General features: G+C 37.2%; 6 protein-coding genes across 9 annotated transcripts; 3 read left to right on the top strand and 3 right to left on the bottom strand.

Moving 5' to 3' along the window:
- Nucleotides 1–79: 79 nt before the first annotated feature.
- On the bottom strand, nucleotides 80–2,037 carry LOC137722400 (thioredoxin F-type, chloroplastic-like). Its single transcript, XM_068461391.1, has 3 exons — nucleotides 1,570–2,037; nucleotides 472–571; nucleotides 80–374 (listed from the first exon to the last, which is right to left on the bottom strand). The coding sequence occupies exons 1-3, from the start codon at nucleotides 1,893–1,895 to the stop codon at nucleotides 240–242; spliced, it is 561 nt and encodes a 186-aa protein (XP_068317492.1). The 5' UTR covers nucleotides 1,896–2,037; the 3' UTR covers nucleotides 80–239.
- A 2,177-nt stretch (nucleotides 2,038–4,214) lies between these two features.
- LOC137722947 (aspartic proteinase 36-like) lies at nucleotides 4,215–7,661 on the top strand. The gene is made up of 11 exons (XM_068462080.1): nucleotides 4,215–4,616; nucleotides 5,216–5,345; nucleotides 5,431–5,678; nucleotides 5,859–6,086; nucleotides 6,196–6,361; nucleotides 6,472–6,545; nucleotides 6,668–6,758; nucleotides 6,851–6,926; nucleotides 7,031–7,102; nucleotides 7,194–7,400; nucleotides 7,547–7,661. The coding sequence occupies exons 1-10, from the start codon at nucleotides 4,372–4,374 to the stop codon at nucleotides 7,340–7,342; spliced, it is 1,479 nt and encodes a 492-aa protein (XP_068318181.1). The 5' UTR covers nucleotides 4,215–4,371; the 3' UTR covers nucleotides 7,343–7,400; nucleotides 7,547–7,661.
- Nucleotides 7,662–7,819: 158 nt separating this feature from the next.
- LOC137722946 (uncharacterized) lies at nucleotides 7,820–10,462 on the bottom strand. Of its 2 annotated transcripts, XM_068462078.1 has the most exons (6): nucleotides 10,113–10,394; nucleotides 9,776–9,938; nucleotides 8,859–9,097; nucleotides 8,651–8,731; nucleotides 8,195–8,536; nucleotides 7,820–8,079 (listed from the first exon to the last, which is right to left on the bottom strand). In XM_068462078.1, exons 1-6 carry the CDS (start codon nucleotides 10,215–10,217, stop codon nucleotides 7,978–7,980), a joined length of 1,032 nt encoding a protein of 343 aa, XP_068318179.1. In that variant the 5' UTR covers nucleotides 10,218–10,394; the 3' UTR covers nucleotides 7,820–7,977. The 2 variants fall into 2 exon arrangements, with proteins under 2 accessions (XP_068318179.1, XP_068318180.1); XM_068462079.1 differs by lacking the exon at nucleotides 9,776–9,938 and having other exon boundaries at nucleotides 10,113–10,462.
- A 362-nt stretch (nucleotides 10,463–10,824) lies between these two features.
- LOC137722925 (general transcription and DNA repair factor IIH subunit TFB5-like) lies at nucleotides 10,825–12,748 on the top strand. 3 transcript variants are annotated; one of them, XM_068462049.1, is made up of 5 exons: nucleotides 10,825–10,993; nucleotides 11,086–11,173; nucleotides 11,348–11,388; nucleotides 11,778–11,840; nucleotides 12,357–12,748. In XM_068462049.1, exons 4-5 carry the CDS (start codon nucleotides 11,803–11,805, stop codon nucleotides 12,532–12,534), a joined length of 216 nt encoding a protein of 71 aa, XP_068318150.1. In that variant the 5' UTR covers nucleotides 10,825–10,993; nucleotides 11,086–11,173; nucleotides 11,348–11,388; nucleotides 11,778–11,802; the 3' UTR covers nucleotides 12,535–12,748. The 3 variants fall into 3 exon arrangements, with proteins under 3 accessions (XP_068318150.1, XP_068318151.1, XP_068318152.1); XM_068462050.1 differs by having other exon boundaries at nucleotides 11,343–11,388; XM_068462051.1 differs by lacking the exon at nucleotides 11,348–11,388.
- A 748-nt stretch (nucleotides 12,749–13,496) lies between these two features.
- Nucleotides 13,497–17,674, top strand: LOC137722232 (serine carboxypeptidase-like 20). The gene is made up of 14 exons (XM_068461190.1): nucleotides 13,497–13,511; nucleotides 13,619–13,782; nucleotides 13,903–14,039; nucleotides 15,249–15,325; nucleotides 15,446–15,568; nucleotides 15,829–15,931; nucleotides 16,059–16,096; nucleotides 16,201–16,302; nucleotides 16,436–16,525; nucleotides 16,617–16,880; nucleotides 16,969–17,034; nucleotides 17,132–17,253; nucleotides 17,330–17,492; nucleotides 17,591–17,674. The coding sequence occupies exons 1-14, from the start codon at nucleotides 13,497–13,499 to the stop codon at nucleotides 17,672–17,674; spliced, it is 1,548 nt and encodes a 515-aa protein (XP_068317291.1).
- Nucleotides 17,675–18,722: 1,048 nt separating this feature from the next.
- Nucleotides 18,723–22,640, bottom strand: LOC137722511 (probable protein phosphatase 2C 33). Its single transcript, XM_068461526.1, has 5 exons — nucleotides 21,616–22,640; nucleotides 20,644–21,033; nucleotides 20,436–20,553; nucleotides 19,692–19,915; nucleotides 18,723–19,572 (listed from the first exon to the last, which is right to left on the bottom strand). The coding sequence occupies exons 1-5, from the start codon at nucleotides 21,868–21,870 to the stop codon at nucleotides 19,063–19,065; spliced, it is 1,497 nt and encodes a 498-aa protein (XP_068317627.1). The 5' UTR covers nucleotides 21,871–22,640; the 3' UTR covers nucleotides 18,723–19,062.
- Nucleotides 22,641–26,078: the final 3,438 nt, after the last annotated feature.

Here is a 26,078-nt window from a genome sequence, read left to right as displayed (position 1 = left end):
CCTCATTTCATTGGCTTGCAACATGCATAGGCCACCAAGCACTTAGGGGTAGGACTGTAATTTCAATAACACCATAAGCTCTTTCTAAGAAGGCATACTGACCTGCTTACATTCCTTCACTCAAATTTCAACTGCAATTGCAAAGAAAGCGTCACATGGATACATACAAGTACAGTAGTCAGCTCCGGCGGACGTTTTTCTTTACGTTATTAACATCTCACGGAGAAAATTTAAAGGGTTTAGCTCGATCTAACAGCGTCTATAGCAACAACTAAATCGTCGAATTTGGCCCCCTTCACCTCTTTTACAACCTTGTTGTCCTTCAAAATCTTGAAAGTTGGCACCACCCTTATCCCAAGCTCCTTCGCCAATGGCTGCTAACAAGAAACAATCACCGTTTTAACATAAGACAGAGCACAGCAACGCACTTGAGTAAAAAGTATTCAAGCATGACAGATGGAACCAACCAACCTTATTTTCTTGGTTACAATCAAGCTTCAAAAATACGACATCAAGATACTTCTTGGACAATTCTTGAAATTTTGGAGCCATCACTTTGCAAGGTCCACACCTGCACAGAACGATGGAGTAACTAATCTCAAGCTTTAAAAATGGCGAAGAAGCAAAAGCAGGACGAGAAAATAAAACTGAAGAGGCGATGAATCTACTGCAGGTTTACATATGCCTTGACCTTAATAACGATCGTTATAAGTAAATACAATTACGCGTATCAGGCATATATGCGAACGTTTCTTCTTTATTGTTATTCACTTGTTACATGTCCCCGCTCCTCTATGGAATACAGAACAAAGTTGAAACACAGTATATCACCATCTTCATCTTGACATAAGTAACACAGATAGAATGAGAAGCTGATGATCTAAAATACAGTCCAAGATCGATCCGAAGGTTCTGAACTACTACTCAAAGACCAAAGCTTTAGTTACTCCCACCTTTCTATCTTCCATGTCTGTACTGTATTTGTAAATGACGATTTTGGATCCCGTAAATGTAGAATAACTGAGATCCATTCAAGCGTAGGTGCATGTATATGGAATCAAAACAAGGAAAGGATCATGTTGGAGGTGGGAATTAACCAGGACTCTCGACATGATGCCGGTAAATGAGCAGAAAATCAACAAAGGGGTCACCCTAATCAACGAACAAGCTAGGCCAGACTCGGTGCAAGTATTGTCCCGGGTTACAGTAATTCAATTTCCAAAGGCTTACCTAATACTACAGCATGCAGAACCAATTCGAATCACCCGAACGGTGTGGGGAACTAGCATCTCAAAACTCAAAAAGTTTGTAACAACATATCTTATATAAGCAACTTAGAGCTGAAATCAACATTCTGAAATTCCACTAAAACAAAATCATAAACTTTCAAATTACACTTCACTATTCGTTTAAAACTGATCAGTTCACCAATTTTTTTTCCGAAATTAGCCGAAAACTTGCTTAAATTTTCTTGCTTTCTTAATTTCCGTTTCCTTTTCTTTCGAATTTATTCCTGGATTTTCTCGGGAACCAATCAGAAAGTGGAAGTATAAGCATAAACAGACATACCATTGGGTATACATGTCGAGGACGACGGTCTTGTCGCCGGCGGCCTTGACGATGGGCCAGAAGGTGTCCTTGTCGACCTCCGTGACTTGGCCAACATTCACAGTGGGACCGACAGTGTCCAAGTTCGACCTTACCGTACACCCCCAGGAGCCCATCTTCCTCTTACTCAATCCAATTCCAACCGCAGCTGCATTCTTCCTCTGCGAAAGGAAGCAGCTCGAACTGGGAGCAGAGGAGGAGCAAATGATCGGGTACTTGGCGGAGCAGGGTAGCAACGTGGATGCGCCGATGGAGCGAGGAGAGAGTGCGGCTGACTGCAGAGCCATTTTCTGTGATGGAGAAGAGAGGAGAGCCCAGTGAATCAGTTGCAGCCAGAGATTATCAAACGACTATATTACAGAGGAGAGAGGTGATTTTGGAATGACTGATTTGTCCTCTGGTTCGTGGGATCTCATGACATATTCGCTTTCATTTTCGTCACCTCACCCAACGTGTTTTGTGGATGGAGGCCTGGCGATCGCGGTAATGGAATGCCAGCATTGCCCTTGGACGCTTTGGGCTGTTTGTGGGAAGGTTGGGGGCGTTTTCGTCGCGTAGAATAGTTTGTTCAAGCAAAATGACGGAATGCCACTTTTGGTTTTCGGTTTGACGTGGGAAATATCGGGGTATTTTAGTCAATGCGAGAGTTCAAATTTTGTGGTTTGTTTATCGGATTGTAGTGATACGAATGAGTGGTGTGGATGGGGAGGGACTAAGGGAGAGCTTTTGGGAAGGTGAAAGTGATGGAGGAAATGGAAATGATGATGCCTTATATGGTTTTTACTTTTAGTCTATAGATTTTGAGCAGACTAAAATAGTCATGGGATATTTATTTTGTAACGAGTGTATAAGTCATTTGACCCATCATTTTTCAAGAAGTATATTTTACCTCATCGACATAAATGAGAAAGAAAAATAATTTACACGCACCATTTTTACCATCTGTAAACTTATTCTCACTTATGTCTTTTTTATTCTTCTTTCATTTATTTAGTCTAAAAACCAGAAATAAATATAGGTATGTATGAGAATAAAATGGTGTGCATAAATCACTTCTTATGAATAAAACTAGTTCTCAAAATTGAATCTCACGTTCCAAAACTTTAAACCCTATTAGGTTTGTACAAATGATATTAATAAGTGAGGATTTGATTGGTAACCTCGAGTGCAAAAAGAAACGTTTATAACCAAGTACAAACACCTTGTCATTTGGCAGTCCAATTTGATGAACATATATAGTTAGTTTGTGATTCCAAGTACTAGTAAGAAATTATATACCCGGCATGTCCCCCGTGTGTGATCCAAGCATAGCAATTAGCATAAGCTGATAAGCAGAGTGGTTCGGGTAGGAGTAGGGCGCCGCGTACAGTGGACCATCTTCACAACTCTTTAGGATTTGGAGGATCAGAGAAGATGTATGCCAAAATCACTTCTTTTATATCTAATTCAGTTTGGATAATATATTTTGAGGTTACGCCTTGCTAAAAGTTCCATCATGTTTCGGTATATGACATGTATAAAACAATAGAGAGAGAGAGAGAGAGAGAGAGAGAGAAAGAGAGGTGAAAGGCTTGAAGCAAAAGATTTAAGGTTTCCCTCCAAATTCCAAAACCAAAACTGAAGAATATCCATCATGTAGCGGCACCACTTTTCTCTCCTTGTGAGAGACTTTCTCTTAGTTTGAGAGTTCTTCTCACTGTCTGTGTGATAGCTTCAAATATGCACATATCTGGTGGCACCGATCCTAGCTTCGGCTGGGGTTCGTTAGCCGTTCTCCCCTTTCTCTCATTGTCTCCTTTTCCTTTCTTCAACTGCATTTTCCCCTTACTCTCTATTTCGATTTGCCCTTTTCTACTCGTCCCACCTACGTCCCTCTTCCTAACACCACCACCTTCTCCTCTATGTCTACCTTCATCGGCATTGCCTGTGGGTTCTCACAGGCTTCTTTCTTCTAGTAGCTGGATTTGTTGGATTTCTTCAATTGAGGTTGCGTACCTGGTGGTGCTTGGAGTTGGATGTTACAATCGGCGAGCTAGCATGAGGTTGGAGGAGTGGAATTGGACTGATCGTGCTCGAACGTTGCAGCAGTGGCTGCAGTCAATTTCTCGAACTGTTTTTTTTTTTCTCTTCTGAGCTCAAACTGTTGCTTGAGCTGTGCTTTTGTTTGTTTTTCTTTAGCCCATTTTTTTGCTTGTTCATATGCTAGCTTTTAGCCTTTGGTAAGTTTGTTTTTGTTTGTTTGTAAAGTTTGTGTTTTTGGTTTGTAATAAATGTTGCTCTCTGGAGCTTTGACCAAAAAAAAAAACCAGATAACAAATCAGAAAATCGACAACGAAACCAAAAGACCAAATGTGAAAATTAGTCAAAAAAAGTAAAACAATTACAAAGTTGACGTAATTTACTATTTTGGAAAGACGTGTCTTTTGCCATTGAAATCCCCCAACAATCTCTCTCTCTCTCTCTCTCTCTCTCTCTTTCGATTCTCCGTTTTTCTTTCTTGCATAAACTCCCTGTTTACACATCATATGCTTTCTCACCCTCTCTCTCCCCACCGGGCCACCCACCTTGTTGCCTGCTCGTTTCTCCACCCAACTCGGCCATGATTTTCCCATAAAACCCACATTTTGTAATCCAACTTATCACCAATCATTCCAAAATCCGGGTTTTGTCTGCAAAAAAAGGTGGCTGTTGTTTGTCGGGTCCAATCCAAACATTTTCTTTTATTCAATCTTGGTTTGGTTAAGTGACCTTAAATTTTTCGAAATGGCGGCAACAGCAAGGATAAGAGTAGCGGTGTTGGGTGGTTTTCTGGTTTTTTTCGCTTTGGCGGTAAATGTCTCGAGTAACATGGTGTTTCCGGTGAACCATAAGTTTAAGGGTCCTGGGAAGCAGGTGTCTTTGGGTGCATGGAAAGAACATGATGCTCGCCGTCACCGGAGGCTTCTCGCCGGCGCAGACTCCGCTATAGATTTGCAATTAGGTGGCAATGGCCATCCTTCTGAAGCCGGGTGCGTTATTGCTTTCCTTCATCCACAATTAATTGTCTCTTTTTCAAATTTTTTCCTTTGTTGTCTTAACATCAAATTTCATTAGTAATGTTAAATTGCTAATGTTGGTAAATTAAGGCAATCTCTCTACTTCTACTGTTATATAATCTACTTGCTTAACTTAATATGTATTCATATCTGCCGCTAGCACTACAGTTCGATACCTAATTCCCCGTTTATTAGTAAAATATCTTTGTATTAAAAGCTTAATATTTATAAGCAACTGCGCCCCTTCTATGTATTGGGAGCTTTGGTAAATTAATATCAATTGAAGAAAATTGTCTCTTCTTTCTCCTTTTGAAAAATTAAAAAATAAAAATCTGTTCTTGCGGTTTGTTAGTCTTGTTTTTATTGGTTCAAGGGTAAAATTTTGAACTGAACGTCTTTTCACTGTTATATTTCGAACCCGTTTGGTCTTCTTTCATCCGTTCTATTGAATTGGAGTCTATTGGCTTGTTTCATAGGTTGCATCATGTGTACTTATGTTGTCATAGTTTTCAGTTGGGTGCAAATTTAATTTTTATGATACTTATAGATTGCATTTGCCTGACTGGATTTAGGCTCTACATCGCGAAAATCGGACTTGGCTCTCCTTCAAAGGACTTTCATGTGCAAGTTGATACAGGAAGTGACGTTTTATGGGTGAATTGTGCAGAGTGCAGCAACTGTCCTACTAAAAATAATCTTGGCGTACGTTTGCCTCCACCCTTGCCTTCTTTTTTTGCCCTACTTGATGATCTCCACAGCACTTATCGTTATTGTTATTGTGATACAGTTTAAGCTCACAATGTATGATGCAAAGAGCTCTTCAACTTCAAGCAAGGTTACATGTGATCAAGAGTTCTGCACTTCCTCATTCAACGGTAAACTTCCTGATTGCAAGGCAGATATGCTTTGCAATTATAGTATCTCGTACGGAGATGGAAGCACAACTTCTGGTTACTATGTCAAGGACAATATCCAACTTGATAAAGTCACTGGAAATCATCAAACAACCTCAACAAATGGAACCATAGTATTCGGGTGAGTTTTGCGCCTTTGTCATACTAATACTAGCTTAATAAGAGATACAAAACGAGATTACATTCAGCGTCTTTTTTGTTGCTTCCCGTTGTCTGTTTGAATTGGCTGACTTTGAATTTGCATAATTCATTGTTGCTATGCTCTTGCTGTGTGTATTAAGCTGTGTGTGTTGTGGAATAGGTGCGGAGCTAAACAATCTGGGAATCTTGGTAAATCTCCTGGAGGAGTTGATGGGATACTTGGTTTTGGACAGGCAAATGCATCCGTAATTTCGCAGCTGTCTTCATCTGGAAAGGTGAAAAAACAATTCGCGCACTGCTTGGATAACGTGAAAGGTGGTGGAATTTGGGCCATTGGGGAAGTGGTGGAACCAAAAGTGAAAAACACAACTCCGCTGATACCAAATCTGTATGTCACACAATCTCAGAATGCTTCGTAATACTTAACTTCATTAAAAAATATGCTGTAATTCGCATATGAAATTTGTGATAATTTATTTTTGTTGAAATGATCTCAGGCCACATTATACTGTTACGGTGAAGTCCGTTGAAGTGGGTGGCGATGTTGTAGATCTTCCCACGGATTTATTTGGCCTTTTCGAAGACCGGAACGGGGTAGTAATTGACAGTGGAACAACCTTGGCTTATCTTTCACCGGAGTTTTATGAACCTTTTATGAAAAAGGTGGTCACTGAAGATTTTTTTACTCTCCATTTTGATTTTGTTGTCTAAGTAATTACATTGCTTTCCTTTTTGGTTGTAAAACCCGACATTGTAATTTTTTGGTAAATCAGATATATGCTCGACAGTCTGGATTGAAAAAGCATACTGTTGACGAGCAGTTTACATGTTTTGAGTATTCCAGAAAGTAAGCATTGTCATCTTAGCTATTACATTTGCAGATTAACTTAAGCAAAGCATGTGAATATACGAAGAGCAGCGAGGGTTGTTGAAACCAACCTCACTTTTCCTTGTGCGTTGTTCTTGCAGTGTTGATGATGGATTTCCAGTTGTGAAGTTTAATTTCAAGAATTCTGCTGTGTTGACTGCATATCCTCATGATTATCTGTTCCAGTTAAAGGCAAGTGTTTTGGATTCTCAAACAAAATTAATTACCTTGACCTTGTTCCGTGAGATCTTAACTAATTTACATTTGTCATGACATATACACAGGATGATGTCTGGTGTTCTGGTTGGCAAACCAACTCCATGAAATCTAAAGACGGAAAGTCCATGACTATTCTGGGAGGTAGAGCCTTGAATCACAAGTCAAAGACATATTTTTTAGTTGGTTTATTTTTCACGTGAATTGGATCCTATTCATCGAATATTTTCATTGTTCCAATTTTGCAGATTTAGTACTTTCGAATAAGCTAGTCCTGTATGATATCGAAAACCAAGCTATTGGGTGGACTGACTACAACTGTGAGTAGCATCCCATTCATTTTTTTTATCGTTACAGTGTTTAATCTTGTGTTTCATTATCTTATGTCTTTTTCGGTTTGTTTTGATTTAGGTACTTCAAGCATCAAATTGAAAGATGAGAAGTCGGGGCAGGTGTACTCGGTCGGTGCCCACAATCTTTCTTCAGCTTCGGGTCTGATGACTGGAAGGTTATTGGCATTCTTCTTGTTAGTGATTTCCATGCTGCAAATATTGGTTTAATTCAACCAGAAGTGTCACAGCAGCCCACTCATTCCTTGCCCTTGATCTGTCTTTCCAGGTGGTGATAATTTTTGTCCACCCTTTCTGGTTCGACCTCTTTATTTTTATCCATTTTTCTGGGATAAGCTTGTTTGCGATTTACATTTGAGCCTCATTGTCCTCGGAAATTGATTAACTCATAATGTTGGGTTGATATCTCTGAAGGATGCAGTGCATGCCTTTGATTAGAACATACGATTGGGATGAGCAGCAATCGGCATACTATCCGGGAATAGGATTCTATAGCATATAGTGTTGATACTAACAGATCAGGAAAGGAAATGAAATCCGCACACCTTTTGCAGAATCGGAGAGTTAGATGATTGGGATGAGGTACTGTAAAAATAAAAAATAAAAAAGAAGACTGGTATTATTGTATGCTACAATGCTTCTCACTCTTGCTGCGGATTGTTGGTTGCAACGTTGTTGTATCAAAACTCATATTTTTATTATAGTTAACGAGTCTCAAATATTTCAAATGTATTGTATATATTCTGCCTGTATTGCAAGTGTAAAGAGGAAAGGGTATGGACGGTGACGCTACTGCGACTAAAACTTGTTTGCATGAGAGAATCTCTCCTGAGGGAGCCTTTACATTACAAGGTTGTCCTCAAAAGCTGTACAACAAAATAAACCAGTGCCAGAAACAGTCCAATTTGGTATACATCTCTCTGGAAACCGTCATCCCTTTGAAAGAACTGAATCAAATTAACATGCAAACGATGCGTCAATCGATTGAAGATAGAAAAAAAGGAAGGATCTTTAGCGTATGAACGAATAAAGTATTTGTGTTTCGTTTGTTTAATCACTTACCTTAGTTGGATCGCCTGAAGGGTCTGGATAAATTTCTGTATTCTGTTTTTCTCTGGGGAACTTACTGGAAATGGTTTTAGCAAGATCAGCCAAGTCTTTTCCACCCTCGATTGTTGCATAAAGACGGCGTGATGTCCAGAAATATGCTTTCGCAATGGCCGAGGAAGCTGATAAATCCCAAAACTCTTCATGTTCAATGACTTGTCCACTTATCTGGTTTAGAGTGAACTGGGAATTTATTCTTACGATCAAGTCTCCTCCTATAATGTTCTTCGCCTTCCCTTTGATCGTCCACTTGATACTTAGGACACTCGTTGATAACATGCTCATTTCTTGCACACTCTGTTCGTATGTAACAATAACAACGAAAGAAGTTTTGATCTTGCATTTCTGTTGCTTGCTATACAAGGAATTACAAAAATAAATAAAAAATAAAGATGAATTCAGAAGACTCACGACAGAGGGCTTTTCTAGTGCACTGGTTATCCATAGCGGTCTCTTGTACTTATCACGGCCGCTAAAACTTCGAACTGGATCCTACAATATCATAATTAACCAATCTTAACTGGTCAGCTTGAGAGCATATAAAGCATTAGATCTACTAACCGAGTATATATAAGCACATATACCACAACACATTACATGTTAAGTATTAGTTATATACCTTGTATTTAACAGAAACAGCGAAGGTTCCAAGGGCGCGATTGCCTTCTCGTAGCTCAAGGATATCGCGTACAAGTTGTCGAGCTGTAGACTCCACCAAGGGGCTACTAATGCACTCAAACTCATTGCATAGCTCCCCAAAGTTCAATCCATCAACAATTCTATCAGCCACTGTTCTTTCATCCGTCGCTGACAATTCTGATTCACTAGTACTACTACTGCTAGTCGGATCATTTGTCACTGCATGCACCCCGCCACATGATCAGGTACAAGCTAATTTACTCAAACTTTTATTACGCTAGTTAAACTATGTTTCACAGGATATGTTACTAAGGAAAAAGTATAATTCGTTGAATGAGTTGATGAATTCAATCAATTGAACTTTACATGTAATGTGAACTATGACAGTCTACCTCTACCTCTAATCAGAAATTTGGAGTAAAAGAAAAGTTCCCATTCCTGCTGATTAATTAGATGTTAATCTTGTTTCTAGCTAGATGTTTGTTTCACTTTTATATGCAAATGGAAGCAAATTCCAACAAAGTACCAAATATTAACGTCGTAGAAGAAAGCAAAGAAACAATCTAAAAAGAAAAGCACAAGAGATTAATGCGGTTCGACGTAAAGCCTAGGATGTTTACCTCTCACTAAATAAACGGAGATTACAAAAGAGTGTTTAACTCTCACATCCCAAATCCCACAAATTTCAAACCCTAAAACAACTCACAAACTGACTCTTACAAATACGCCTCACAACAAAAGTAAACCAACTCTAAGGCCCTATCTAGAGTATAGCACTTAAACAGTGCAAATACTAACAGGAAGTCAATCCAAGACTTAATAGTCAAGGAAATCAAATTCATATCTTAATCAAATAGGTAAATTATCAAAATTTCTCCACCAAGCAAAGAATCCAACCAAGAAGTGCGAAACCCAGCCCATACATAACACAAACATGAATAAGGAAATGCGTGACGATTTCTCTGCCCTTCTCCAATTGATCGTCTGCCATCTCAGATCGACCGCCCTGAAGCCATGATTCTTCAAACGCTGCTTCTTCTTTGCTTCTGCCGATAGATCCCTACTTCCAGAATTCTATTTCATCACTCTAATTTTGAGCCGTAAATCACTAGACTGTTTTTATGTATTCTGTATATCTTGAAACCAAATGTACTAAGTGGTGGCATATATTATATAGAACATGAGATGTAGAATAGAGAGGGAATTGCAAATGAAAGGGTAATTAAGTAGGTACCTCGCAGTATGAAAGGATGGTGGTAATGGGAGGAGGAGGAAGAGGAGGCAGTAAAATGAGGCTTGGTATTGGAGGTGGAGGTGAAAATTGTTGATTTAGCTGCATTAGTAGTTTTGCGGTGGAGGTTGCTGGTGGTGGCGGCAGCGGCGGCGGAGTTAGAGGCAATGAGGGCAGTGATGGAAACGGAGGCACTCATCTCTGGGTTCTCTGCTCCTTGCCAGTACTAGTACTAGTCCTTCCCCCCATATCCATATTGGTTGCTGCTGCTAGAGAGGTAGAGAGTGTGTGTAAGCACATGCAAGCATTGAGAGAGGGATGAGGATAGAATTAGAGCCTCTCTTTTTAATTGTTTTGGATAGAATTTTTGGGGTCTTCTTCTTTGTGTTTGGTTGAATAAGGATCCTCTCCGGATTCATTCATTGTACATTGCGTGGTAAAAAATTATTTTAAATTATTTATTTAAAATTGAACACAAATAATACCTGACAAAAACTAATTGTTACAATAAAAGAATACGATTAAAAGATCTTCTGAATCCTCACAATTTACCTATTTGATTAAGATCCGGAGAAGATCCTCGTATTCGTGTTTGGTTGTAGCACTGCATAGTCACTCAGATCTTGCCACGTCAGCTAGCTTTGACTCTATTATTGACTTAACGGTGATTCATGTTCCTTACAAATGGAGTTTGTCAACTAGGTTGAAAGGGGTATTAATTTTGCAAGCGTTTCAAAGGCTCTTTGGTCCTTTCATCCCAAGCCCAGCCACAGACCCAGCCGCGCGAACTTCGCACCGTGCGCCTCTGTTAGCACGTCTGAGACTGTGGAGCTGCTATCGTGCGCACATCGAATCTAAACACCCCCATCTCAGACTGTGAAACTGTAGGAAAATTTCCATTTGCATTCCATTTCCTGTTTAATTTTTACACAATCTGGGATATTATCTCATTCTTTGATTTGGGATTTTGATGCAGGTTTGGATTGAATTAATCAGGGGCCTCCACTTACAAGAAGGCAATTAGGAATTGAATTGAAATAATCAGAGGCCTCCGTTTGACGCAGGTTAGTTTTCTAATAAATTGAATTGTGTTGCTTTGGAATTGAATTTGGTGAATTTTGACTTGGATTGTGAATTGAATTGAATTTGGTGAATTTGGTTAGTGAATTCAATTGGAATGTTGAATTGATTTGGATATGAATTGTGTTGTGATATATTATTGTGCATTGTTAGTACAGACGGAGACGGACAAAATCTCCGACCACCTCTGCAACAAAAGGTATGCCAATCTTCACCTTCAAAATTCGAGCTTGTTTCCTGCTGAATGCTTGCCGATCTTGTTTATCAATCCATTTTTTAGCTTCGATGTGTTTGGGGACTTTGGGGTTCTGCAAAAGATCTTTGAATCTGTTTTTCCTTTTTGTGGAATTGGGTTTGCTACTTTGGCTCATAAACTGATGTGGTTTAATTGCATATTTATGCCTTTTCGGTATGATGTGTTTACAAACAAATTTATATTTCAGATTTGGTATTCTATCGTAAAATAATAATTCAGGCAATGTATTGTGGATTTAATCTTTTAATTATGTACTTATGGTAATTATACCATGTTAAGAGTTAGTATAATCCAAGTATTTTCTCATATCTTGGCTTTTGTTTGTGTTGCAGTTAAGAATCTTGAGGTTTCTGATGTATGATGGTGAACGCTGTTAAAGGACTGTTCATCTCTTGGTAAGATACTTGTACCAATTTTGTATTGCGCTTTTATTAACTTTGCAGAATTTAGCATGGTTAACAGGTTGTGGTTCCTCCTCCCCTTTATATATTTAGAAATCTACTTCAATGCATAGAATGACAAGTTTAAAATCTGTCTTGCTTAAAAATTGTCTTGTCATTGGGTTGGCAGTTCTCTTTCTCTTTTGGGTCTTAGGTTTGACTTGTTTTCTATTGGTAGCTACAACGGAGTGTCCGGTCATCACTGATTCACAATAGTGTTTTTGATTTGAAAGTGAGCACTTGGATCTAAAGCTCCTGACTTGTGTACATTCTATGATGATACAAAGCGCAATCCTCAAATAGTTTTTGATTTATCCTGTGAAGTGATTTCTGTGGAGTTTGTATCTTTAGGCTTTTATTACCTGTTAATCCTGCTGTTTGGTTCATCCTTAAAGAATAGTTTTAGTTGCGTCTTGACCATGTCCTGCTCTCTTCCCTGTTTCTGAAAGCATTTGTGCTTCTCCTGTGCAGTGACATACCTATGGCGCAATTCATCATCAATTACGACAATTCACTGCCAGCTTCGCAGAGGTTCATAATACATGTCTTGGATAGCACTCACCTTTTTGTGCAGCCCCATGCTGCCGAGATGATAAGAAGCGCCATTGCAGAATTTAGAGACCAGAATTCGTATGAGAAGCCTACTTGAATAATTTGGAGACCAAATGTTTGAATCATGTCATGGCTTACAAGCTTTACTCCAGCACTTTGTCGACCGAAGCTCTTAGTTAATAGGAATCCCAGCTCCCTCTAAGAGAAATTATATTACCTCGGAAGACATGGAAGTTTGAGTGATACCATGCACCGTATTAAATGTAGTGAACCGTGTTTCGATTGCGATAATAAAATTTTGGTCGATCCTCTGTTTGCTGATCTTTAGCAATTGCTAGCTGTTGTTCAGCCACATGTAGCATCTAAAAGGGCAGAAATTCTCTTTACCGCATTTTTTTTTCAAAAGTGAACGGTTGAGATTTGACTAAATGAGATTTAGTTAAATCTCAACCGCACCTTTTTGTCATTTCAGCTCCTACAATGGGTGGAAGTAAGCACAATGTGGGTGCCTTTACTTAGCAGTTGCTTGTTCTGGTTCAGCCATAGTGTATGGGCCATACAACATCTAAAATGGTTGGGGATCCTAAAGCTTGAAGCACCAAGGACCTATTGCCTAGCTGTTCATTGTTGCAACTCGTTGCAATAGGATGACTTTCCTAATTCTTGAATTGAAAAGTGGGCAAACGTTGAATTTAAACTAAAAGGAAGGAAAATAAAACTTGGGTGTTGTGGAACCATGATTTTTCAGGATCGAAGTAAGACGGATCTGAATACGAATACCTCACAAAAGTCCGACTATGTTCATCTCTAGTAATGCAATTAATTATTAGCATTTTTAAATGTTAAAGGTACCCATATTTAAATATTTAGAAAAAGAAGGAAATCTGATGAGATTTCACACAATGAAAATTAAAGTAAAAAAAAAAAAATTTAAAGTCCATATTCTTTATTAATAGTATTGCTCCTTTGTAGTCCGATAATCTGATGAGATTTTCTTGGACAAAGATTGTTTTGATTTATTTCCTAGTATTACTCCTTTGTAATTTTATAAATACGTGAATGGATAAGAATAAAGTAATTAAAGTTGGATTTAGAGAATCCTGAATTTTCCCTTCACCCTTTATTTTCAACTATAAGTTTATTACTACGAAACTGCAGGTCCTTGTGAAATTCTTGATTAGTTACAAGGAGGCATTGCAGCCATGGCCAAATTCTCAGTACTCTCACTCTGCTGCATGTTTTTTGTGAGTTTGGTCGTCAACATAATTGAGGCTGCCCCTCGAAGCTCTCTTGTCACTCATCTTCCTGGTTTTAATGCTACCTTTCCATCCAAGCACTACTCTGGGTAATTCAGTTATTTAATTCCACAAATATATATATATATATATAATACGTATATATCTGAATATGTTAGAAGAACTACTGCTTTTATAATTTGATGGGAATTTGTTGAATTACTTTGTAGATATATAACCACAGATGGAAAGAATCTTTTCTACTACTTCGTAGTTTCAGAAAAGAGCCCAGAAAGTGATCCGGTTGTTCTGTGGCTCAATGGTGGACCTGGCTGCTCTAGCTTCGACGGATTTGTCTATGAACATGGTAAAACTAATACCTACCCTACATGTTCAAGTTCTGTCACCTGGAATCTGTGAAATGTGACAAAATCTTATTATTTCTTGGCAAAAAATTGATGTGACATCATTAACTTTGAATATAAGATCAGATTTTCAGGTTAATTTACTTAATTAATATTAAAATCTTAGAGTGAAACCTATATTAATAACTTGAATACTTTGATTGACAAACAAAATAATAATTTTTTGTATTAATGAAGAAATTTAATAATAAAAATTATTAAATCATTCTTAAAATCATGTAGATACTAATACCAAATAGGAATTTTTAATTTTTTTACTCAAATTTGAATATTGTGTGAAATCTGATCAGATTTTTTTTTTCAAATTAAAATGCTTTATTTTTATTTTAAATATTGATGTTTTTAAATTAAAAATGGTACATTTTAATTTAAATTATGTGTACATTATAAATAAAAAAAAGTGAATAGAATTTACATTGAGAAAATAGGCACACTTTACATAAGAAATTGGTACATTTTACTTTTATATATATATATATATATATAACAAAGTGGTACATTTTTATGAAAAAGGAGTGCACTATAAACAAATCATGGGTACAAAAAAAATTTTAAAAATATGGGTACAAATGAAAGTTTAAAAACATGGGACCAAAAAATATATATTTGGGTATAAACTAAAACTAAAAAGAAAATTGGTACGTATTAAAAAAATGGTTGCAAATTAAATAATAGGTAAATTAAAAATAGAAATATATAATACAAACTTTAGTCATAAATATGATATATCAAATGTAACGTTTCTATCACGAAATGGATCTATTTGGAAATAGTTAAATCATTTTTAATTTAAAATTTGAATATGCTTATGTGTAAATTTTTTTTTTTTTGTTTTGTTTTGAACAAACAAACAATATTATTTACACTAAGGGGAGAGGGGTGAACTTAGCCTCACAATGAGCTAGCAATAGTGTGGTTCAAATTCGCCTTCAGGGAGAATCGAACCTAAGACCTCTTACTTACAAGTGAAGAAGAATACCACTAGACCGCAGTACTAAGTATAAATATTTTTTATTATTGAAATAATGACCTAGATAAAAGTTAAAGAGCATTGATAAAAAAATATTAAAAATGAGTTAGGTTTTAATCAATGAAATAGAAAAATGAAGAATGCAAACCTAATTTCTGCTTAATATTATGTGTATATGTAGGACCATTCAATTTTGCAGAAGGAAAACCAAAGGGAGCATTGCCTGTTTTGCATCTTAATCCATATAGCTGGTCCAAGGCAAGTCAAATTAAACATTATTCATGTGGAAAGCTTACCATTTGTTTCCCCTTACTATTTTATCATCAATTTCTTTTTCTTGGCCATAAATTAGTAACCAATTAATTGAATAATTATCAGGTCTCCAATATAATTTATTTGGATTCTCCTGCTGGTGTTGGGTTCTCTTACTCTCAAAATCAAACCAAATATATAACTGGGGACATCCAAACTGCTTATGATACCCATGCCTTTCTCCTCAAGGTAACTAATTTATTTTCCTATATGATACCCATTATTTTCTCCTCAAGGTAACTAATTTATTTTCCTAATTAATTAATCTACTTCTAATGACTGATCATTTTACATATCATATGCTTATTGATTATAAAGGAGATTAATGTCTAAGTAATTGATTTATAAAAAACAATGTTGTGTATTTTTGCTGCTGTATCTTTTCTTTTTCGTTTCATTTTCTTCTTCTATTTTTTGCTAAGAACTCTATGTTGTTTATGTAACCATAGTGGTTTCAGCAATTCCCAGAGTTTCAACCAAACCCATTGTACATTTCGGGAGAGTCTTATGCTGGAGTCTATGTGCCAACTCTTGCTTCTCAAATTGCAAAAGGTATCTAATTAGTTAATTGGTGTCTACATAATTACAACATTACACTAATTGCATATGTATATATGTATCTTTTGGATTTAACTTCTAGTCTGTAACAATGTGCTGCATTTTCTATATATATGTATAGGTATTAAAAATGGAACAAAACCAACTTTAAATCTGAAGGTGCGTATTCTATCAAGCTGACCTGCGAAATTAAGTTATATAAACTGATTTATTTCACCACATTATTAATTGTAGTAAAACTTAAGTGTAATGTGTGTAATCAGGGTTACCTGGTGGGGAATGGAGTCGCAGACCGAAAATTCGATGCCAATGCTTTAGTCCCATTTGCTCATGGGATGGGTCTCATTTCAGAACAAATCTTTCAGGTAGCTAGCTGGCTAGAGTACTGATCACGTAATTTACTCACACACATTATGTTTCGTTTTCGGCTTTCCTTGCTGAATTTCCACTGCCAAAAGTACGTGTGAGGCAAATATCTGAGATGCCTGTATGTTGCAGGAAATTATGGCTACTTGTGGTACTGACCTCCTTAATATTCCTCCTTCCAATCGTAGTCTATGCAACGAAAAGTTTCAACCATTTAACAAGGTGCAATTTGTAGCTCTTTTATTCAACTTAACTAGATTCAAACTTGTCACATTATTAATTATAATCTAAACACAACTATTTGATTAATTAGGCTCTTGACGGACTAAACATCTACGACACCCTTGAGCCTTGCTACCATGGCCCTGGAACAGATAATAACAAGAATTCCAAAGCAAATAATACAAGCAGCTTACCGTTAAGCTTTCAACAATTGGGGACGACGACAGAGAAGCCTCTGGGAGTGAGGAAAAGGATGTTTGGCCGAGCCTGGCCTTTTCTAGCAAACGTAGAAGACGGCATTGTCCCATCGTGGCCTCAGCTCGCAAAGACGCTGAATTCCCGTGTTCCTTGTGTTGTAAGTTACTCTTAAACTTAATTTAATTAGTTTAGGTTAATCTTTTTTAATAATTAATTTGGATATTAATTAATAAATTTTTCTGCAGAATGATGAAGTCGCAACGCTATGGCTGAACACTGCAGAAGTTAGGGAAGCAATTCATGCAAAACCAGTAAGCTTTGCTTGATTTTTCTTTTTCTTTTTTTCTGCATAAGTTAATGATCTAAGTAAAAGAAAAAAAGAACGAATGAATGAATGATGTGTAGCAGGAAAGTGTGGCTGGTCCATGGGAGTTATGCACAGATAGAATAACTTATTCACGCGATGCTGGAAGTATGATCCCTTACCACAAAAACCTTACAACCCAAGGTTATAGAGCACTTATTTTCAGGTAATTAATAATTTATTAACAAATTAATCAAATTCTAACTGTAAAAGTGAATTAAAAAACACAATTAAATATGCAGTGGAGACCATGATATGTGTGTTCCGTACACTGGGAGCGAGGCATGGACTGCATCACTTGGATATAAGATTGTGGATGAATGGAGACCTTGGCTCTCCTCTGACGACCAAGTTGCTGGCTACTTACAAGGATATGCAAACAACCTCACCTTTCTCACCGTCAAGGTCTGCATGCACTCTCTCTAGTATACTATGAATTAGTATTGCAGTATATACATGTTTCTTTTCTCATAAATTAAAGAAAAATCTATAAATATATGCAGGGAGCTGGACACACTGTCCCGGAATACAAGCCACGGGAGGCACTCGACTTCTTTCAACGCTTTTTGGACGGAAAACCCATTTGATTGACAATAATGCGACGAAATCGACCAAGCTCAAGCAACTGCCGTTCCTTTTTTATTTTCACTTTTCACCTTTGATTTCTCTATGTATCCATTCATTGAAAGACCAGTCCATTAGTCCATTGAGTTTCAACTTTAGTCTTACAATATCAAAGAAATTACTAAAGGCGAGTCTTGGCGCAACAAAAAGAGCAACCTTTTTCGAGTGTTGGAAACAACCTCTTAATTTGCAACATAAGAATAAGATTGCTTACAATAGACATTCCCCTATCCGACTCTCGCAAAGCGGGGTGCCTTATTGGCTTCGGGTCTCCTTTTTAACAAAATAAGAAATCATTGATTATCAAGTGATTACCAACCAAGAATTTCAATATTTTTCTCTTCTTTTTAAAAAATTATGAGTGAGACAGGCATAATTAAAACCATGACCACATCTAACCTTGTTATCAGATCAAATTAAGTTCCTTAGCATTAAACCAATGAAAACAACCCTCCCCAACAATAATATATGCACCGACGTCGTCATCGTTTCATAAACAAACTCAAATCAACCCTCACAAAATAAATAGTAAATTTCTGGAAATTGCAGAAGAGTTGTATTGAATTTCTGGAATGAATGAAACTAGTCAGGTTCTGATTGGGACAAATAAAGATATGGTGGAAGGAAGCTTCGGTTCCTAAAGTCAAAAGTAAAGGGAAGGAATGACTGACAGGGCAGGCCACCAAGACTCCAAGTTAACCAACCTGGCTTGGATTGGATGATGGCAACTACCACAAGGGAGTAGCTGAGATTTTTGGCCATCAGATGTTTGACAACCCCACGGTTTAAGATATCTCCACCAATCAATTGCCAAATTAAATGCAAATTCAAAACTCAGCCAACTAACTAACTAACTAACAACAACAACACACAACTTATAATTTGCAGAAAAGCTAATTAATTGGCTTATAAAAGATCTTGCTTGCAATTGGAGCAACATTACAACTGCAAAGTGTGTACATCTGAACATGACAGGCACTGCTGAAAATAGAAACAAAAGACAATTCGAGCTGAAAACTAAGACGAGCCTTCATTCATTCATCATCACAAAATTATTATCCACACGTCGAAATACATGAATTTTTTGTAAGCAGAAAAACAAAATCCCAAAAATAGTCGGCGAGTTGGATTTTTACAAAAAAAATCCAATTTTCCCAGACATTGCTAATATAGTCGGGAGCACCCCCCACACGATCTCTCCGGTCAAAATTTTAACTTTCATTGACCCTACCAATCACTTATGTGTTGTCGAATAACATAGACAAGAAGGCAAAAGAAGATGAAGAAGAGAAAACATAATAAATACTACAAAACAAAATTATGATAGGATTCGAGAAGCAAGCAAGGGAATTCAAACCTTCTTCCACACCTTCTTGTCTTCTTTTGTGGGCGTAAACCTAGGCAGATTCAATAATGTGTTCACTCGAGAAACTCCTTCCAGAGCTGACCACTCTACACCTGGTTCCGAATTCATATCCTCTGCAGCATTCTCCTTACTTCCTCCTTTTTCTTCTTCGTCTTCTTCGTCTTCTTCCTCGTCTGCAAGGATCTCTTCGGCAGTTCGGACAGTCCCCGAGTGCACCAAAGAAGCTGTCTCCGAGAGATCTTCTTCAGCATTTACCTCACCCGCTGCAGTAGGCTGCTCCTTCTCCTTCGACCCGTTATTAGCAGCAGTTGATACTGTGTTTGAGTCTAGGTCAAGGAAGAGACAAACTACAGCACAGTCATCTACTTTGGAAGTTGGGTACTTCTGTCTCCACGCTCGAACTGCTGTCTCTACCAGTGCTCGAGCTGCAGAAGAACGTGCTGGGGCTGTTGCTACAATGTCTACCACTTCTTTGTTAGAGAGGACATCCCAAATCTGCCAAGAAAGTTTTAATCTTAAATTCCAAGAGCACGAGTAATACAAGGGGGAAAAGGAAAGGAAAGGAAATGTTATATATATCTTTTGTAAATAGCTTAAATTAGCTGGCTACGTACCCCATCTGTAGCCAGGACTATAAATTCATCCCTCTCTGTGAGACGCCGATAGGATACATCTGGTACAGAGATCAGGCCGAAATCCTTGAGGCAGAAATCTCCAAAAGCGCGTGCCATGGCAAGTCCAGGAGAGTCAGTGTTTGGCAGCCAGACCCGAGCAACCTCAGGTTCATCCTGAAGAGCAAAAACACGCCCTCTACACTTACGAATTCTCTCTGCTTCCGCTGTTAGTGAGGAAGATTAGGGAAAAAGCAGGTAAGAAGAAACAACTTAATCACAAGAAGCTAGTAAGCAGATCACAGTTGACCATAGTATGCCTTCCCCGCATACTATTGCATGTAGATGAAAGCCATTATCCAATGTATCAGGAAAATTCACTCTCTATAATTAATGAGAAGTTATTTCTATTATTTCTGGCCCCAAGTTTCACAATACAGATTCAGAAACTACCGAGGCATGACAAAAACAACGTGAATATAGTCATAATTCTAATATAAATCCTACGCCAAAATAAACAGGGTCAAGTCTATGAAAAATATATTTCATATCTGAACATCTTAACAACAGAACAAAGTGTTTTGGGAACTTCAAACACACCCCCAACTTGAAGTTTTTTCATGTATCAAGCATCATTGGAAATGTGACCAGATCAGGTCTTGCCAAAATCATAAACCAAATTTCAAAAACTAGTAAACTGAAAACTGTTAAGAGAGAGGAGGAGCCAGGTGGAAGAAAGAGTGATACCTGGAAGATTTGGTTTGAGATCCACAGTCAACTGAATTGCACTTAGAGTGTCATCTATTCTTCTCGTGCACAGAACGGCTCGGGAGTCCCCAACATTTCCAATGATTAAATCCCGACCCTAAGAAACACACCAATACATGCATGATCAAGATGAACACATCACCAAAAAGAAAACAATAACTCAGAACAAGTTGGCATATGAAAGCACCTGTTTAATCAAAGTTACTGCTGTTGTCCCACTACAAAAGCAATCGATACTTGGTGTTGTTCGCAGCTCCCTGTCCATAACTTTAAAAGCCTTCAGAAAGGACTCTCTCAGTGTCTGAAAGAACTCAGGGTTTTTTTCTGTTTCGTCAACATCCACGGAGGACCTGAAATCTTCATCAACAGATAAAAAAGCAGTATCATCTGAATTCAAGCTTCCTGCAGTGTTGGGGCTGATCTCCTTGAGAACTTCATCATTGACTACGTTCACTTCCCAGTTTACACTCAATTTCAGAGGAAGAGAGTCCCTCACTCTTTTAGCAACCATATGACCAAATGGACCGTGCCCATCGAAAACACCACAGAAAACTGTGTCCGTTCTCGAACCGAAATTCTGAAATCCATATTTTAAAAATTTAGACAATAATAACACTGTTCACCGCTGGATATGTTACCTCTTAAGATACATATATCACAGCAAAATCTCAAATCGTAACATGCAGAGAACAAGGATCAAACATGAATAGAAAATATAACAGTTTAAAAACACGGATAAAAAAAAAAAGGATCAAACTTCTGAAGTGAAGGTTAATATATGCCAAATGAACACATTGACAATGATGGTGACCCAATTGCTCTGCAAACAGGGACTTGCGATAGCTAAGGAAAACGATCAAACAAGGAATTCAACTGCCACCACAGAACTAAGGCTTGCTAGTTTGGATAATAATATCTTTCGGAAAAATAGGTTGGACAAACTGCAGCCAACTAATACAAACGGATAAAAGGAATGCAATTTTTCTTTAAGAACAATCACAGGAAGCACAAAAGCTGAAGATTGACATCAGAAATAAAATGTTGCACAGGTAAATTTTACATCCAGATATAAAATGATCAATCAGTTAATATATTAATTAAGCTGCACAAAAATATATAGAAAATGAAAACAACCGAGTGAAGTAAAAGAGCTAATTACCTCCCACACAATCATGGCATCTTGATTGGTTCCTTTCTTGCCCTGCTGTGTAAACAAAGATGCAACTTCACTGGACCCATTGAGGAACATTCTCTCGGGAATTCTGTGCAGCCGTTCTTCCCGGCGGTAATCAAAGGAAGAATTTCTCGAGCCCATTCTCTTCTTCGAGCTCTTCCGCCGCCGGACTCCCCAGGAGGGAGACGACGGCGAATCGGGCAGAGGGCTCCTGCTTTCTGCAGACAAGCAGGAACCCATTCTCAGGGCCCTGATAATGTTTAGTAGGCACTCCAGAACAGCTGATGAGCAATACAACCCCCCACTCTTTTTTATTGACGGATCCGTCGTCGCAAACGCCCTTCAATTTCCCGGCCTTTGATTCACCATCCAAATCAAATCACTAAATTCACTCACTTTTGATCAGATTGCCAAATTTTGCCAGCAATCACTTGAATTTTTTTTTTTACTTATTCAGGAAATGGACACACTACGTAAGAAGATCAGGAAAGCAGATCTACGTAAGAAGATGTTCGGAATACCCACTTTTTCACCATGAATCATTGTCCCCAAATCCGACGAGAAAGCTCACCAATTGCACAACCCCACTGGGTTCCCCTTCCTTTCTCTGATCAAACTTGAATTCTACGAAACCAAAAGAAGAAAATGCCCAAAATTACAGCAGAGCAACAGAGAGAGAAGGGGAGAGCAGGCAGCTCAGCTCATGGCCCTGCATAAAGCAAGCATCTTTATGAATGTTATCAGAAGGGAGGAAATGGGTACAGAGCCAATTTTAGAGAGAGAAGGACATGAAGGAGAGATAGAAGGACATGAAGGAAAGAGAGAAGGAGTGAGGAGAGAGAGAGGCTATCAATGTGAGAAATAATCGCAACGACCAACAGCAACTGAAATATATGAGATTGCAAAAATACCCGCTCTTACAGTATGACCTGACTTTCTAGAGAGAGAAACCGAGGGAAGGAAAGACTCAGACCCTCTAGAGAGAGAAGCATTTAGTGTGAGAGTCGTTCGGGTCACATGATTGTCGGGGTTCATTGCACGTATAATACTTAGTTGCTTTGCTCCCCTTAAATAACATAATGCTCGTTTTACTCGTATTCGTTGAATCATTTATATTTATGATACCCATTTACTCAATATTATTAGAGATAAGAACAAAGATTAAGATAAGAAATGATAGTTTTGGTAAAATGAGAGAGTTTATTGTATAAATATAAAATAAACTTATGGACATTAGGGTCCCACCCATGCAGCTAATAAAGTAATTAATCAACTGAAATCAGACAGTTGAATGTTTGAAGATGATTTGTTTGGTAAAATTGTTATTTTTATAAAATGGATCAAATAATGCAGAAGGACTTAATTAACTAATTTACCGCTATATGGCGTCTCTTATCTAATAATATATTGTTAAGTATAAGTTTTTTTTTTCCCACATAATTATCTCTTATTCAATAACATGTAAGTTGCTCTCCAACTACGGCCTAAAACAATTTATTTTTACTTACATTTCATATACAACGTTGTAGGTTTTGAGATGTCTCGTAAATAAAATATACAGACAAACATACATTTAGCATCAAGATTCAGACATCTTATTTATATTAGAAAACTGGATTTGTGTAGTTGATTGATCCAACTCAACTCATTGGAAGGAGTTTTCGGGCGTAATCCACGAGTTTTTGGTTCAAAATCTCTCTTAATATAATGTGGGTTATTACGTTTTACCTACAATCTTGAGGGCTTTGTGTGTACAGATCATAAATAAGGATCAATCAAGAAACTCTGATCGTAGGACAATAATATGGTTTGCCCTCCCATCTTACACACACACACACACATATGTATATTCATGCAAGATAAGTGATGTCGAAATCATGATATATACAAACAGTATTGATCCCAACTATATACACGCGCGCGCGCACACATATATAACACAGTAGTATTAAGTAGATACAAAAGAATTTTGAGAGAGAATACAAAAATGGATTAGATTTGAGAGTTTCACTGTGTGGAGGCATATATCAGACATATATAATAGAACACAGAAAACAGAAATATAAAAGAGCATGCAGTGCATGCATATTCTGTATAAAAGGAACAGCTGTGAAACACATCATTTTGTCCCTTAGAAATGCGAGGATCCTCGTCATTTCTACGTGTGACTGTCACTTTTCAGCAATCGGCTAGCTAGCTGCCGATAATTCTATTGTTGTATCATGCATGCATGGCACAGTACCATGTAGTCATTTTACTTATCAAATATACATATGCATACAAACTTTTACAAGTGCCCAACCAAATTCGTAGATTCTGTCGATCGAGCGGTCTCTTTGTTTTCAAATTAAATTCCTAATTAATCTCTTATTTCTTGACCTAACATATATATATATATATATATATAAGTATGATGTATTCCTTCCAAGTTTCCAACATGAACATGGGTTCGATTATCTACGTATGTATATGCTTTTAGATATCTCCCTTCCTCCCTCAATAGAAAATCGAATATTTGTTATATTATATAAATATTAGATGCTAGGCTTGCTAGCTGCCACGTCCACAATTTGTAGCTAGCAAGATAAAACAATCCAGAGAAAACAACGGACCGCGTAGAAATGAATGCCAAATATGGGATGTGGTTTCTCTCCGGATCTTTTTTGTAAGAATTCAAATAATTTTTATATTTTACGTATTTATCATATATTGTGTGATTAATTTTCGTTAGATCTTATTTATGTTTAATTTTATATAAAAAAATTAAAATAATTTCTAATTGTACAATGCATGATAAACAGTTAAAATGTGAGAATCTCTAAGATTTCCACAATTTGAATCCGGATCTGAATCCGCCAATATGGAGTTGTTCAACCCAAATTAAAACAGGAGGACAGTGTTGTTTCAAAAAAAAAAAAAAAAACACAGGAGGACAGTGTAAAGCATAAGTGAGCTATTGCTGAGTTGGAGTTTTAATGGATTACAGGTTTATTAATTTAGAATCTTCTTATTCAAGGTGTGAATACAAAATATTATATTCCACGCAATATGAATGGACTCAAAGCAAATATTTCAACGAAACCTCTCCATACAAAACAAATATTTTAACGAAACCTTTTAGCATTATTTTTTGTTACGACATGTCCCAAATATTTTATGTGAATTACCTTTGTGCTTTGTTTATGTAAAATGATTAAAATGTTCTTAGAAGAGGAAGTTCTGTCAAATTTTCGGTAAAATTTAATAGTTGATAAGTTTAGTTATAACTTCATGTGAATCGTGGTTTCATCACCCATCCGGATGATGGCTAGCACGCTTCGACTTTGGTGTTGCGGAATATCGTGTCATTTGTAAAGGCTTAATTGTGCATTACCTGGTCAAGTGGCATAAAAAAAACGTTACAACAAATTCATATGATTAAATTAATAATCACCGTTTCCGTGCATCAATATAAATAATTCTACAACATTCATCGGCTAGCTACGTAAGTGATTATAATTTATATGTTAATTTCGTTACAAAAGAGAAGCAATCATTTATGATTAAGTAGTATAAACAGAAAATGTAGTTTAAAAAACTGGAGCAGACGAAGAATGTGCAACATTTGTTAATCATGTATACGTAGATTATTATAACTGATATTTATCTACTAACCAGACAAATCATAGCTAATTTAATTGTAATCTAATCTTATAATAATTTAATCTAACAAATTGTAGCTAATTTTAGGATTAACTACCTAAAACCCCACAATCTTTTAGTATCATTTCAAATTGGTCTTAACCTTCTTAAACATTACAAACAAATACCCAACTTATTGAAAATAACACATCCGTTAAGCCTCAATTAATTTTTCAAACATAGATCATATTCAAAACTTACCAAGTAGGTATATTATGGTCTACATTACTATTAGTTGCCTCAAAATCTAAACTTCAGACATAGACTATAATATGGAATCCAATGATCAAACAGGTACTAGATTGAATAAAAAATGGACACAAATTGAAATTACATCAGGATAGCAATTTCCTTACAAAGAAGAGGGTTAAGAATTCAGATAGGGTTTCAAGGAGCTAGTTTATGCTCATGTGATTTCCTCATTCCCCAATTCTCGGCTTGTAAAGCTTCCAATTATTCTTTGTGGGCGATGAAGGTGGTGGTGGCCGCATCATGGTAGTTCATACAATTTCAGCAACTTCCATGACCTCTTCTTGATGTTAGTGGCTCGAGTTGTAGGATGAAGTTGGTGGTTTTTCTTTGGGTTTGAAGGTAATGGCCTGATGGGGGTGGTGGTGACTGTTAATTGGTGGATGCTACGCTTTCATGGCCTTCTATTGATTTTGGAAACAAAGTAAGCCCTAGTTAATTTAACATATTCTTAACTAGGGCTTAATAGGTTGGGTTCTTGTTTAGAATGTTGAAAAAGGTTGAGATCAATTTGAAAT

Source organism: Pyrus communis, chromosome 17 (assembly GCF_963583255.1).
Source record: "Pyrus communis chromosome 17, drPyrComm1.1, whole genome shotgun sequence".
Classification (NCBI taxonomy): domain Eukaryota; kingdom Viridiplantae; phylum Streptophyta; class Magnoliopsida; order Rosales; family Rosaceae; genus Pyrus; species Pyrus communis.
Note: the sequence above shows the minus strand (reverse complement) of the source record. Positions and strands in the feature narration are given on the sequence as shown.